A 13,338-nucleotide genomic window follows, 5' to 3' on the forward strand; every position below is an offset into this window, starting at 1 on the left:
AACACTCTGACTTCAAGAGGAGGACTGGTGTGAATACAAGAACTCTGGAGCTATGGGTCTCAGGGACAGCCTTTTAAAAAGTACTTATTTGGGGTTTCTCTGGTGGCTCAGTAATAAAGGACCCACCTGCCAATGCAGGAGATGTGAGAGACGAGGGTTCGATACCTAGGTCAGGAAGATCCCCTGGAGAAGGAATGGCAACCCATTCCAGATCCTTGCCTGGGAAATCCCATGGACAGAGGAACCTGATGGGCTTCAGTCCATGAGGCCTCAAAGAGTCAGCTGAGCACAGCACAACAACACGTGCTGCCACTCAAGAAAGTGGACTTAGGGTTCCCTCCTTATGCTCCCTCCTTCTTGAACCTCCCTCCCACCTCCCCCATCTCATCCCTCTAGGTTGTCACAGAGCACCAGGGTGAGGTTCCTGTGTTACACAGCACCTTCCCACCAGCTAGCTGTTTTACATATGGTAATGCATATATTTCAATACTCTCTCTCAATTAGTCCCACCTCCGCTGTGTACATGTCTGTTCTCTATCTGTCCCTATTTCTGCCCCTGCAAAGAGGTTCATCAGTACCATTTTTCTAGATTCCATGTATACGTTAATATACGATATTTGTTTTTCTCTTTCTGACTTCTCTCTGTATAACAGGCTCTGGGTTCATCCACCAAGGACAGTCTTAAGAGAGACAGTTTCCCATCACTGCATGCCCAGATTTAACCACAGCAGCTCAGGTCTGATCATTTATCTACTAGTGTTCTTACAAAATGTTAATACCAAACAAATCCAAGGGACAGCTCCATTAGATTGGTACTCGAGATAATGAATCCATCAAATGTGTGCAAGATGGGATGCCTAGTAGAATTGGAAAATCTTAGACCATTAGAGAAGTAGAGCTCAGAATTGAGGCAAAATACAGGTAATATTTATTATTCACTGTGAGGGAGAAACTTCCACTTGAATTCCAGTTGCCAGCAGTTGTATTGTGGTCAGCTGTCTGCTCATTAATCAATACAGATATATTTTCTAGCCCTTCCAGCATCTTTCTTCTTAATTCTTTTGAGGCTTTCCTCAAACCCTGTTGATTATAATTTAGCCTCCAACCCAGACGTTGCCACCTGAGGCTGCATTGTGCTTTCACACATGTGCTGTTTGTCTTTGACAGTGTTTTGGTTTATTGTTTTGTTTCTAAACAGATTATTTGCAACATTTACAAATGTGATTTACAACTGCGTTTCCAGCTCCTCTTTTCAAGTTGACTGTTTCAAGAACCCTAAGAGCACATTCTTGAGTGGCAGCACGTGAAGGAGGTTGAGTGACTCCACCTGCTGGCAGCTCCACCCTGAGGGTGTGTCTTCTCTGGTTTGCTCTCTGCCCCACCACCCATAACTGTCTTCTGGACACCACGGCTAAGGGTCAGTTGTCGGTTATCAATATGCTTGCATGGTTGTTTTTGCTTATTTTGACCCATTTTACTCACTTATCTGCCTGGTCCTATAATTGAGCTTGGGACTCCAAGTCTAACCTTTGTCTCTCAGCTTGTTAAATGAAACCTGATTTGTTTCCTATCACTCATTACTCTTTGCTGACTATGTCAAGTCTCTGGGTGAACTGTTGCATAGAATCCTGAATCATCATTTGGTAGAGGATGCAGTGTGCTGACTTAATTTCCAATGGCGTTCAGAAAACCTGGCTGGGAGCTTGCTTTGGAGTCTAGATTTAGCCATAGGCTACATGTTTTAGGTGGTTCCCTGGTGGCTGAGATGGTAAAGAATCCACCTGCAATGTGGGAGACCTGGGTTCATTCCTAGGGTTGGGAAGATCCCCTGGAGGAGGGCATGCAACCCCCTCCAGTATACTTGCCTGGAGAATCCCCACGGACAGAGGAGCCTGGCCTATTACAGTCCATGGAGTTGCAAAGAGTCAGACACGACTGAGTGAACTAATTACAGCACACAGCACAGTGGTAAAGAACCCGCCCGCCAATGCAGGAGATGTAAGAAACAAGGGCTTGTTCCCTGGGTTGGGAAGATCCTCTGGAGAAGGGAATGGCAACCCACTCCAGTACTCTTGCCTGGAGAATTCCACGGACCGAGGAGCCTGGCAGGCTATAGTCCATGGGATTAGCAACTTAGCATGCACGCACACGTTTTAGACATTTTAATTCTTACTGCACCTAAAGGTAAAGAAATCCTTTTGAGAAATCACATCTGATTTCTCCCTTACTCCCCACATCCAATCAACAGCCATCTCTTCTTGGTTCTCTAGCATCTTGAGGCTTTGTTACTGCCTATCTGGATTCTGCAGTAGCATCTCAGCTGCTATAAATTTAGTTACTGCCCCAATCAGCACACTCTAACACAGCTTCTTTCTAAATTAGATTTAACTATATCATGTACCACACACTATCCAAATATAAAACATCAATAGATATACTTAGAATGAATATGCATAGAATCAAATTCAGATTTAGCCAAACATTCAAAATCTACCCAAACCCTTCTTCAGCCTACTTTCCATTTTTTTTCTTTTCTCACTCTACCACGCATCCACTGTGACTCCAGCCTCAGTTCATGGGCTTTCTCCCCTCCAAGTCACTGCTCAAGTGTTTAAAGACATATCCATTGTTTAAGTCTCTTCAAATCCTAGCTCTTTATGACACTTTTACAAGTCCCTTCAGATGAAATTAATCTGTCCTGCCTCTGTTCTCTTGGGATGTTTTCCCCTGCTCTTATCAGACTCTGCCTTGAATTACAGTTCCTTGTATTTTTCTCATGCCCTGCATTTGAGCCTAGGGAGGCAGGGACCATAATTTACACATATTTTTATTTTTTGCCCCTAACAGAGAGTTTAGCACAAGTTTTCTATTTGTTTCAAATAGAAAATCTATTTCTTGAAGAACTTGATGACTTGTCCTTAAAGATATGTCCTTAAGATATCCTTAAAGATACAAGATTCTAGGCCTCACTTTCTTTCTCCAGGATAAAATTAATTCTTTTAACAGTTTATATGTGTGAAGTTTGAAAATACTTATTAAGAATCATACTCATCACCCATACCAATTCTTACAAAAATGAAATAATATGACAAATTCAAAATGTGGGACATTCTATCAGACAATACACCAGGACTGTTAAACAAGTGTCAGTCTTATAAAAACCAACCAATAAAAATGACAAAGAGAGTGTTCTATATTTTAAGAAATGCATAACCAAAGGTAATGTATAACCTTCCTTGGATTCTCAATAAGACAAAAAATCATAAAAGATAGTTTTGGCACAATCATGGGAATTATATACAAAGCATTAGTATTAAAATAATATGGCATTTCTTGGGTACAATAATAATAGTAACAATAATATCATGATTTATGTGGGAAAATATCCTTATTTGTTAGGAGACATATACAGAGTTATTTCTGAATGAAATAATGATGTCAGCAACTTATTTTCAAATGGCTCAGCCAGAAAAAGGATATGTGTGTATATGTATATATATGTATGTGTGTGTGTGTATATATATATATACACACAAGAGAGATATATAGCAAGATATATATATATAGAGAGAGAGAGAGAGAAAGAGAGAGAGAGAGAGCAAGAGAGAGAGAGAAAACAAAAGTGGGAAAAATGTTGTTGTTTGGCTGCTCAGTCATGTCTGACTCTTTGCGACCCCATGGACTGCAGCACACCAGCTTCCCTGTCCTTCACTATTTCCTTGAGTTTGCTCAAACTCATGTCCATTGAAACGGTGATAACATCCAATCAGTTCATCCTCTGTCATCCCCTTCTCCTCCTGCCTTCAATCTTTCCCAGCATCAGGGTCTTTTCCAATGAGTTGGCTCTTTGCATTAGGTGGCCGAAGTATTGGAGCTTCAGCTTTAGCATCACTCCTTCCAATGTGTCTTCAGGACAGATTTCCTTTCGGATTGACTGGTTTGAACTCCATGCTATTCAAAGGACTCTCAAGAGTCTTCTCCAACACCACAGTTCAAAAGCATAAATTCTTTGGTGCTCAGCTTTCTTTGTGGTCCAACTCTCACATTGATCATGACTACTGGAAAAATCATAGCTTTCACTAGACAAACCTTTGTTGGCAAAGTGATGTCTCTTTTTTAATATGTGTCTAAGTTTGTCATAGCTTTTCTTCCAAGGAGCAAACACCTTTTAATTTCATGGCTGCAATCACAATCTGCAGTGATTTTGGAGCCCAAGAAAATAAAGTCTGTCACTGTTTCCATTGTTTTCCCATCTATTTGCCATGAAGTGATGGGACTGGATGCCATGATCTTTGTTTTTTGAATGTTCAGTTTTAAGCCAGCTTTTTCAGTCTCCTCTTTCACCTTCATCAAGAGGCTCTTTAGTTCCTCTTTGCTTTTTGCCATAAGGGAGATGTCATCTGCATAACTGAGGTTATTGATATTTCTCCCTGCAGTCTTGATTCCAGCTTATACTTCATCCAGCCTGGCATTTCACATGATGTATCCTGCATATAAGTTAAATAACCAGGATGACAATATACAGCCTTCAGTTCAGTTCAGTTCAGTTGCTTAGTCATGTCTGACTCTTTGCGACCCCACGGATTGCAGCATGTGAGGCCTCCCTGTCCATCATCAACTCCTGGCATTTACTCAAACACATGTCCATTGAGTTGGTGATGCCATCCAACCATCTCATCCTCTGGCATCTCCTTCTCCTACCGCCTTCAATCTTTCCCAACTTCAGGGTCTTTTTGATGAGTCAGTTCTTTGCATCAGGTGGCCAAAATATTGGAGTTTCAGCTTCAATATCAGTCATTCCTGTGAATATTTGAGATTGATTTCCTTTAGGATGAACTGGTTGCATCTCCTTGCAGGCTAAGGGACTCTCAAGAGTCTTCTCCAACACTACAGTTCAAGAGTGTCAATTCTTCGGCACTCAGCTTTCTTTATAGTCCAACTCTCACATCCATACATGACTACTGGAAAAACCATAGCTTTGACTGGATGGACCTTTGTTGGCAAAGTAATGTCTGTGCTTTTATTTTGCTGTCTAGGTTGGTCATAACTTTTCTTCCAAGGAGTAAACGTCTTTTAACTTCATAACTGCAGTCTCCATCTGCAGTGATTTTGGAGCCCCCCAAAATACAGTCTGTCACTGTTTCCACTATTTCCCAGTCTATTTGCCATGAAGTTATGGGATACAATGCCATGATCTTAGTTTTCTGAATGTTGAACTTTAAGCCAACTTTTTCATTCTCCTCTTTCACTTTCATCAAGAGGCTCTTTAGTTCTTCGCTTTCTGCCATAAGTGTGGTGTCATCTGCATATCTGTGGTTATTGATATTTCTCCTGGCAATCTTGATTCCAGCTTGTGCTTCATCCAGCCTAGCATTTTGCATGCTGTACTCTGCATATAAATTAAATAAGCAGGGTGACAATATACAGCCTTGACGTATTCCTTTCCCTGTTTGGAAGCAGTCTATGGTCCAAAGTCCAGTTCTAACTGTTGCTTCCTGACCTGCAATAAATTTCTCAATAGGCAGGTCAGGTGGTCTGGTTTTCCTATCTCTTTCAGGGTTTTCCTATCTCTTTCAGAATTTTCCACGGTTTGTGGTGATCCACACAGTCAGAGGCTTTGGCATAGTCAATAAAGCAGAAATAGATGGTTTTCTGGAACTCTCTTGCTTTTTTGATAATCCAGTGGATATTGGCAATTTGATCTCTGGTTCCTCTGCCTTTTCTAAAACCAGCTTGAACATCTGGAAATTCACGGTTCATGTATTGCTGAAGCCTGGCTTGAAGAATTTTGAGCATTACTTTACTAGTGTGTGAGAAGAGTGCAACTGTGCGGTAGTTTGAGCATTCTTTGGCATTGCCTTTCTTGGGGATTGGAATGAAAACTGACCTTTTCCAGTCCTGTGGCCACTGCTGAGTTTTCCAAATTTGCTGGCATATTGAGTGCAACACTTTCACAGCATCATCTTTCAGGATTTGAAATAGCTCAACTGGAATTCCATCACCTCCACTAGTTTTGTTTGTAGTGATGTTTCCAAAGGCCCGCTTGACTTCACATTCCAGGATGTCTGGCTCTAAGTTAGTGATCATACCATCGTGATTATCTGGGTCATGAAGATCTTTTTTGTATAGTTCTTCTGTGTATTCTTGCTACCTCTTCTTAATATCTTCTGCTTCTGTTAAATTCATACTATTTCTGTCCTTTATTGTGCCCATCTTTGCATGAAATGTTCCCTTTGTATCTCTAATTTTCTTGAAGAGATCTCTAATCTTTCCCATTCTGTTGTTTTCCTCTATTTCTTTGCACTGATCACTGAGGATGGCTTTCTTATTTCTCCTTGTTATTCTCTGGAACTTTGCATTCAAATGGGTATATCTTTCCTTTTCTCCTTTGGTTTTCACTTCTCTTCTTTTCGCAGCTATTTGTAAGGCCTCCTCAGACAGCCATTTTGCTTTTTTGCATTTTTGGGGGATGGTCTTGATCCCTGTCTCCTGTGCAATGTCATGAATCTCCATCCATAGTTCATCAGGCACTCTGTCTATCAGGTCTAGTCTCTTAAATCTATTTCTCATTTCCACTGTATAATCATAAGGGATTTGATTTAGGTCATACCTGAATGGTCTAGTGGTTTTCCCTACTTTCTTCAATTTATGTCTGAATTTGGCAATAAGGAGTTCATGATCCAAGCCATAGTCAGCTCACAGTGTTATTTTTGCTGACTGTATAGCGCTTCTCCATCGTTGGCTGCAAAGAATGTAATCAATCTGATTTTGCTATTTACCATCTGGTGATGTCCATGTGTAGAGTCTTCTCTTGTGTTGCTGGAAGAGGGTGTTTGCTATGACCAGTGGGTTCTCTTGGCAAAACTCTATGTGCCTTTGCCCTGCTTCATTCTGTACTCCAAGGCCAAATTTGCCTGTTACTCCAGGTGTTTCTTGACTTCTTACTTTTGCATTCCAGTCCCCTATAATGAAAAGGACATCTTTTTGGGGTGTTAGTTCTAGAAGGTCTTGCAGGTCTTCATAAAAATTTTCAGCTTCAGCTTCTTCAGAATTACTGGTCGAGGCATAAACTTGGATTACCATGATACTGAATGGTTTGCTTTGAAAATGAACAGAGATCATTCTGTCATTTTTGAGATTGCATCCAAGTACTGCATTTCGGACTCTTTGGTTGACTATGATGGCTAGTCCATTTCTTCTAAGGGATTCTTGCCCACAGTAGTAGATATAATGGTCATCTGAGTTAACTTCACCCATTCCAGTCCATTTTAGTTTGCTGATTCCTAGAATGTTGACGTTCACTCTTGCCATCTCCTGTTTGACCACTTCCAATTTGCCTTGATTCATGGACCTGACATTCCAGGTTCCTGTGCAATATTGCTCTTTACAGCATCAGCCCTTGCTTCTATCACCAGTCACATCCACAACTGAGTATTGTTTTTGCTTTGGCTCCATCCCTTCATTCTTTCTGGAGTTATTTCTCCACTGATCTCCAGTAGCATATTGGGCACCTACCGACCTGGGGAGTTCCTCTTTCAGTATCCTATCATTTTGCCTTTTCATACAGTTCATGGGGTTCTCTAAGGCAAGAATACTGAAGTGGTTTGCCCTTCCCTTCTCCAGTGGACCACATTTTGTCAGAACTCTCCACCATGACCTATTCATCTTGGGTGGCCCTACATGGCATGGCTCTTAGTTTCATTGAGTTAGACAAGGCTGTGGTCCATGTGATCAGATTGGTTAGTTTTCTATATACAGCCTTAAGGTACTCCTTTTCCAATTTGGAACCAGTCCATTTTTCAATGTCTGGTTCTAACTGTTGCTTCTTGACCTGCATACAGATTTCTCAGGAGGCAGGTAAGGTGGTCTGGTATTCCCATCTCTTTAAGAATTTTCCAGTTTGTTGTGATCCACACAGTCAAAGGCTTTGGCATAGTCAATAAAGCAGAAATAGATGCTTTTCTGAATTCCCTTGATTTTTTTTCTATGATCCAACAGATGTTGGCAGTTTGATCTCTGGTTCCTCTGCCTTTTCTAAATCCAGCTTGTATATCTGGAAGTTCTTGGTTCACATACTGTTGAAGTCTGCTTGAAGGATTTTGAGCATTATCTTGCTAGCATGTGAAATGAGTGCAAATTGTGCAGTAGTTTGAACATTCTTTGTCATTGCCCTTCTTTGGGATTAGAATGAAAACTGACCTTTTCCAGTCCTGTGGCCATTGGTGTGTTTTTCAAATTTTTTGGCATATTGAGTACAACACTTTAACAGAATCATCTTTTAGATTTGAAATAGCTCAGCTGGAATTCCATCACCTCCACTAGATTTGTTCATAATAATGCTTCCTAAGGCTCACTTGATTTCACACTTTAGGATGTCTGGCTCTAGGTGAGTGATCACACCATTGTGGTTTCCAGGTCATTAAGAGTTTTTTTTTCTGTAGTTCTGTGTATTCTTATCACTTCTTATTAATATCTTCTGCTTCTGTTAGGTGTATTATTTCTGTCCTTTTACCCATCTTTGCATGAAATGTTCCCTTGGTATCTCTAATTTTCTTGAATCGATCTCTAGTCTTTCCCATTCTATTGTTTTCCTCTGTTTCTTTGCATTGTTCACTTAAGAAGTCTTTCTTAAGTGAACAATAAGGGAAAATATTAGTAATTACTAAATCTAGCTGAAGAATATAGGGTACTTCACTGTACTATTCTTTCAGTTTTTCTATAGGTTAAAAACTTTCACGTGTACCCCAACGTTCATCGCAGCACTGTTTATAATAGCCAGGACATGGAAGCAACCTAGATGCCCATCAGCAGATGAATGGATAAGAAAGCTATGGTACATATACACAATGGAGTATTACTCAGCCATTAAAAAGAATACATTTGAATCAGTTCTAATGAGATGGATGAAACTGGAACCTATTATACAGAGTGAAGTAAGCCAGAAAGAAAAACACCAATACAGTATACTAATGCATATATATGGAATTTAGAAAGATGGTAACAATAACCCTGTATACAAGACAGCAAAAGAGACACCGATGTATAGATCAGTCTTATGGACTCTGTGGGAGAGGGAGAGGGTGGGGAGATTTGGGAGAACAGCACTGAAACATGTATAATATCATGTATGAAACGAGTCGCCAGTTCAGGTTTGATGCACGATACTGGATGCTTGGGGCTGGTGCACTGGGACGACCCAGAGGGAGGGTAGGGGAGGGAGGTGGGAGGAGGGTTCACGATGGGGAACGTGGGTATACCTGTGGTGGATTCATTTTGATATTTGGCAAAACTAATACAATATTGTAAAGTTTGAAAAAAAAATTAAAAAAAATAAAAACTTTCAAAATAAACTTAGGGAAAAAGGAAGAAGCCGAAAGACCTGGTTTAATTTCCTAACTATATTCTTTTTTTATCTAATAATAAGTTAATAGCTAAGCAATGAAAACAAAACAGTTATTTGGGTATAACTTTATATTTAGGAATAAAACCAGCTAACAGTCAGTCATGTACTTAGCTGTAAGAATTACAAAATCAGAAATAAAGTTCTATTGCTCATTAGAGGGACTTCTCATATTTTATGGCTTATACTTTCTAAGGAAATACACTGGAGGAAATGGACTAGGTGTGTATTAAGGAGTTTAATTTTGCACTATGGGTAGATATGGAAATATTTAACAAACCCTAACTTTTCTTTTTCACAAGTCTTCATGTCTATGAAAGTGATTATATTGATTTGTCCCCTTTCTCTAGGTAAAAAGAAAAAATCAACTGTATCTTTGCTTAGTTGTAGCTAAATTGCTCTGGTTGATAGAAGCAGAGATATAAATATATTGGTGTAAAAGGACACATAGGAGATAAGACTATGTATTTATTGCCCATTTATGTAATTACATGTGTCACTGAGGACAAAGGTCTTTAAAACAAAGACAAAAGGCAGAGTAGAAGCAGTTCCCGACAGTAAGATAGATGGACTTGCTACCACTTCCCTCTTCATGAATTTTCCTTCTGCGTGCTTGCATATCCTTCTGGCTTTATAATCACATTTGAAAACTTGACCATCTTTTTGGGCACAGTTCAATGGCTGAAGAGATGCTTCACTCCAATAAAAAGAAAATGAAAAATTTTCAAGAGCATTCATAGGCTTCGAGCCAAGAGGAGAGGACTTCATTCCTGAGATCTGGTAGTTGTTCCAGGAGGAAGTAACAACCAAGACCACAGTACCATGGATGTGGTAGGCGAAAACGAGGCCCTGCAACAGTTCTTTGAAGGTAAGAGGCCTGTTTTCAACACCTGAGAGATGACATTGCTTACAATCACTGTTTCACCTTTTTGGAATTCACTTAATCTTGGCTTTCAAAGAAATGTAATTGTACTAACTGTTCTAAAGTCAGAAGTTCAGGTTTGTTTGTTGTGTTTGTAGCAAAAAATCAGTGGTGTAGATAGTGATTTTTGAAAATTCAGGATTTCCATCTTATAGCTTGTTTATTAAAAGAATCAAGATGTCAGCATTCCTATGTTACTAGAATGTGTCCCTGTCCTATGCTAGATTTTTTTCCAATCCCTATGTTTCATAAAGCTAGAAAGATACTTACTACTTACTTCTAAATAAGATACTACTTTTCTTCTAAAATTATTGAATATAGTACAACCAAAAATGTAAAAGTTTACTAAGACAATTTTTCCCTTGGTATAATTAAATACAAAACAGCCTAACAGCAAAGAAGCACCTCTTTCCCCATTCCCATCTGTGTTTTTCACAACACTTAAAAAATATGTAACTATTGAATGATGGCTTGTTTTTGAGGGTAAGTATCTTTCTCCCCAAGGGGAGGCTTACTATACGACATGGTTTCACAGATTTTCTGTTTTCTAAAAACCTGAAATGGCGGTAGCACTTCTCATATTTAGTTGGGTTGATATTCTCATGATGGGTCCACTGAAAATGTCAGCAAGGCCTTGCCTTCTTGTGGCATCTTTTAGGGAGCCACTGGCAGGCTGCACACTAGTGCAGCTAGAGTTCCTTTTCAGTTAGTCATGCTCAGACTTCCATGGAACAGGAAATGTGGCCAGAGCGTTTGCACCTTTCCAGGTATTTCCCAGGAGAGAGTATGAGAATAACTGAGGGCAGACCTGCTCGCTCACAGAATCCCAAGGGCAGTTAGCAGCATATTGAGAAAGTGCTTTTGTCATTTCTTGTGATTAGTAAAGTGCCTGACAAATACTAGACGTTTAAAGGTTGAATGACCATATTGTGTCAAACACTAAAGAGTGTTTCTACCAAAGAAACAGTGAGATTCTAGGTCACTATCAGAAGGCACAGTTCAGTAGGTCCAATGGCTTGAATTTTGCCAGATTGGGCAAGAAAATATAGGACCTAGAGAAGTATTGTGTTATTTTAGATCTATAATCTATCTCGTTATATTCTATCTCCGGCAGTGTCCAAGCCAATGTGTCCACTTGGGTCACACAGTAGGTACAATAGTGTGGCTCAATTGTTGTCACCTGATTTTATATCCTATGCAACTTTCATTTGAATAGAGTAGAAAGCTCCGAGCTACAGTTATATCTGCTTTATTTTAGAGAAACCATTCATTTTATAAAAGCACAAAACCTACCTAATTTTATTCCAGAGCTGGAGAAGACCTGAAAAGTTCATCTGGTCTACCTGTTTTTTTGGTAGTGCTGTCATACCTATAGGGTCACTATGTTGTCCTTGTTCATGCTATTTTCTGAAGTCTTTGGGGATATAGTTTCCACAAATCCTCTCTCTAGCTGGTTACAAAAATCTTATTATTATTATTGTATCTTTCTTAGCCCAAACTAAACTTGGGCTGCTTTTGGAGACTTTTTAACTGGGGAGGAGTAATTTCTCCATGGAAAGAGAATAAAATGGTCAGTGTTTTCTTACATTATATTTGAATGAATAGATTGAAAAGATGGTAAACTTTGAAATAAAAAAATAGAAGTAGTAATTTAAGTGATTCCCCTCCCCTTGAAAATCACAAGGCTGGTTGTCAATTTTTTATTACCTATTCAGCAAATATCTATCACTGACTGTGTGCCAAGTCCAACAATCACCTCTTTGAAAGCCTGTAGGGCTTTGAAGAATTTCCCTTGGATTATGATTTCCTTTCTCAAATATTCCTTAGAATGAGGACAGCAAAATTGGATATGCTCTTCTCATGAGGAGGGCCAGTTATATGTTATTCTCCTGTTTATATATCACCTTCCAATTAAGTGCTGCTGCTGCTGCTGCTAAGTTGTTTCAGTCGTGTCCCACTCTGTGTGACCCCAGAGACGGCAGCCCACCAGGCTCCCCTGTCTTTGGGATTCTCCAGGCAAGAACACTGGAGTGGGTTGCCATTTCCTTCTCCAGTGCATGAAAGTGAAAAGTGAAAGTGAAGTTGCTCAGTCGTGTCTTGACTCTTAGCGACCCCATGGACTGCAGCCCACCAGGCTTCTCCATCCATGTGCAGTCTCATATAAAAAACCAAGGTCTGAAAAACAAGAAAAGTTTTCTTAATTTGTTACCCACCTGAAAGCTAATTTTTCGTTTCCTCAAACTCTTCATTCTAATAAACTGAATCCTAAATAATATATTTTTCCTTATGAACACTTTTGTATTAAAGAGTATCTGGACTGACAATATCATTGTGAATTAAATGACCTTGAACGTCAGAGTTCATGCTGATTATGCTAAATCTTTACTGTGTGTCTCAGGAAAATGACAAGAACAAAGAGTGATTCTAGGCAACTGGCAAGCCTCATTTTATTGCCTGCCAATGATGCAATAAGTAGTCTCATCAATTAAAGCAGAAGAGGTGGATCACGTTCTCCAGGGATCCCAACATCCATTGGAAGCTCAGATATTATGTGAAATATTTGTTTTTTTAATAAAGCTGATATCACTGCAAGAGAAAAGTTGTCAGAGGAGAGGCACATTATTTTATGTATAACAACTAAAAATTGATTACAACTTAAATTAGTGGTGAATTAGTTAAATATATTATAGTTCTTTTATATAATGGAATATTTTGTAGTTAGTAAAAATGATGATGATAAGGAAAATGTTAATGATGTAAAGAAGAAACATGGGTTAAAAATTGGTATATTATATATATATATATTATATATATATATATATATATATATATTTCTAGGACAGAGTTTATTTAAATTGACCTGAAAAGAGTTACTGTATATACACATATGCATGCACATATACTATATACACACACACGCACATGTACATGGTAACAACTGGATGATTACACTACAAGCATTAGAGTAGTTATCTCTTAGCAGTAGGACTATTGAGATTTTTAGTTTCTTCTTTAT

At 39.2% G+C, this 13,338-nt stretch overlaps 1 protein-coding gene across 1 annotated transcript in view; it reads left to right on the plus strand.

The window, feature by feature from the left end:
- Positions 1 to 1,204: 1,204 nt before the first annotated feature.
- MYRFL (myelin regulatory factor like) overlaps positions 1,205 to 13,338 on the plus strand; it is a 133,910-nt gene continuing 121,776 nt past the window's right edge. Inside the window, 2 exon segments of the mRNA XM_070369962.1 lie at positions 1,205 to 1,417; positions 10,074 to 10,268. Coding sequence (XP_070226063.1) covers positions 10,223 to 10,268 — 46 coding nt within the window. The 5' untranslated portion in view covers positions 1,205 to 1,417; positions 10,074 to 10,222.

This window comes from Bos mutus, chromosome 5 (genome assembly GCF_027580195.1).
Source record: "Bos mutus isolate GX-2022 chromosome 5, NWIPB_WYAK_1.1, whole genome shotgun sequence".
NCBI classification, from domain to species: Eukaryota; Metazoa; Chordata; class Mammalia; order Artiodactyla; family Bovidae; genus Bos; species Bos mutus.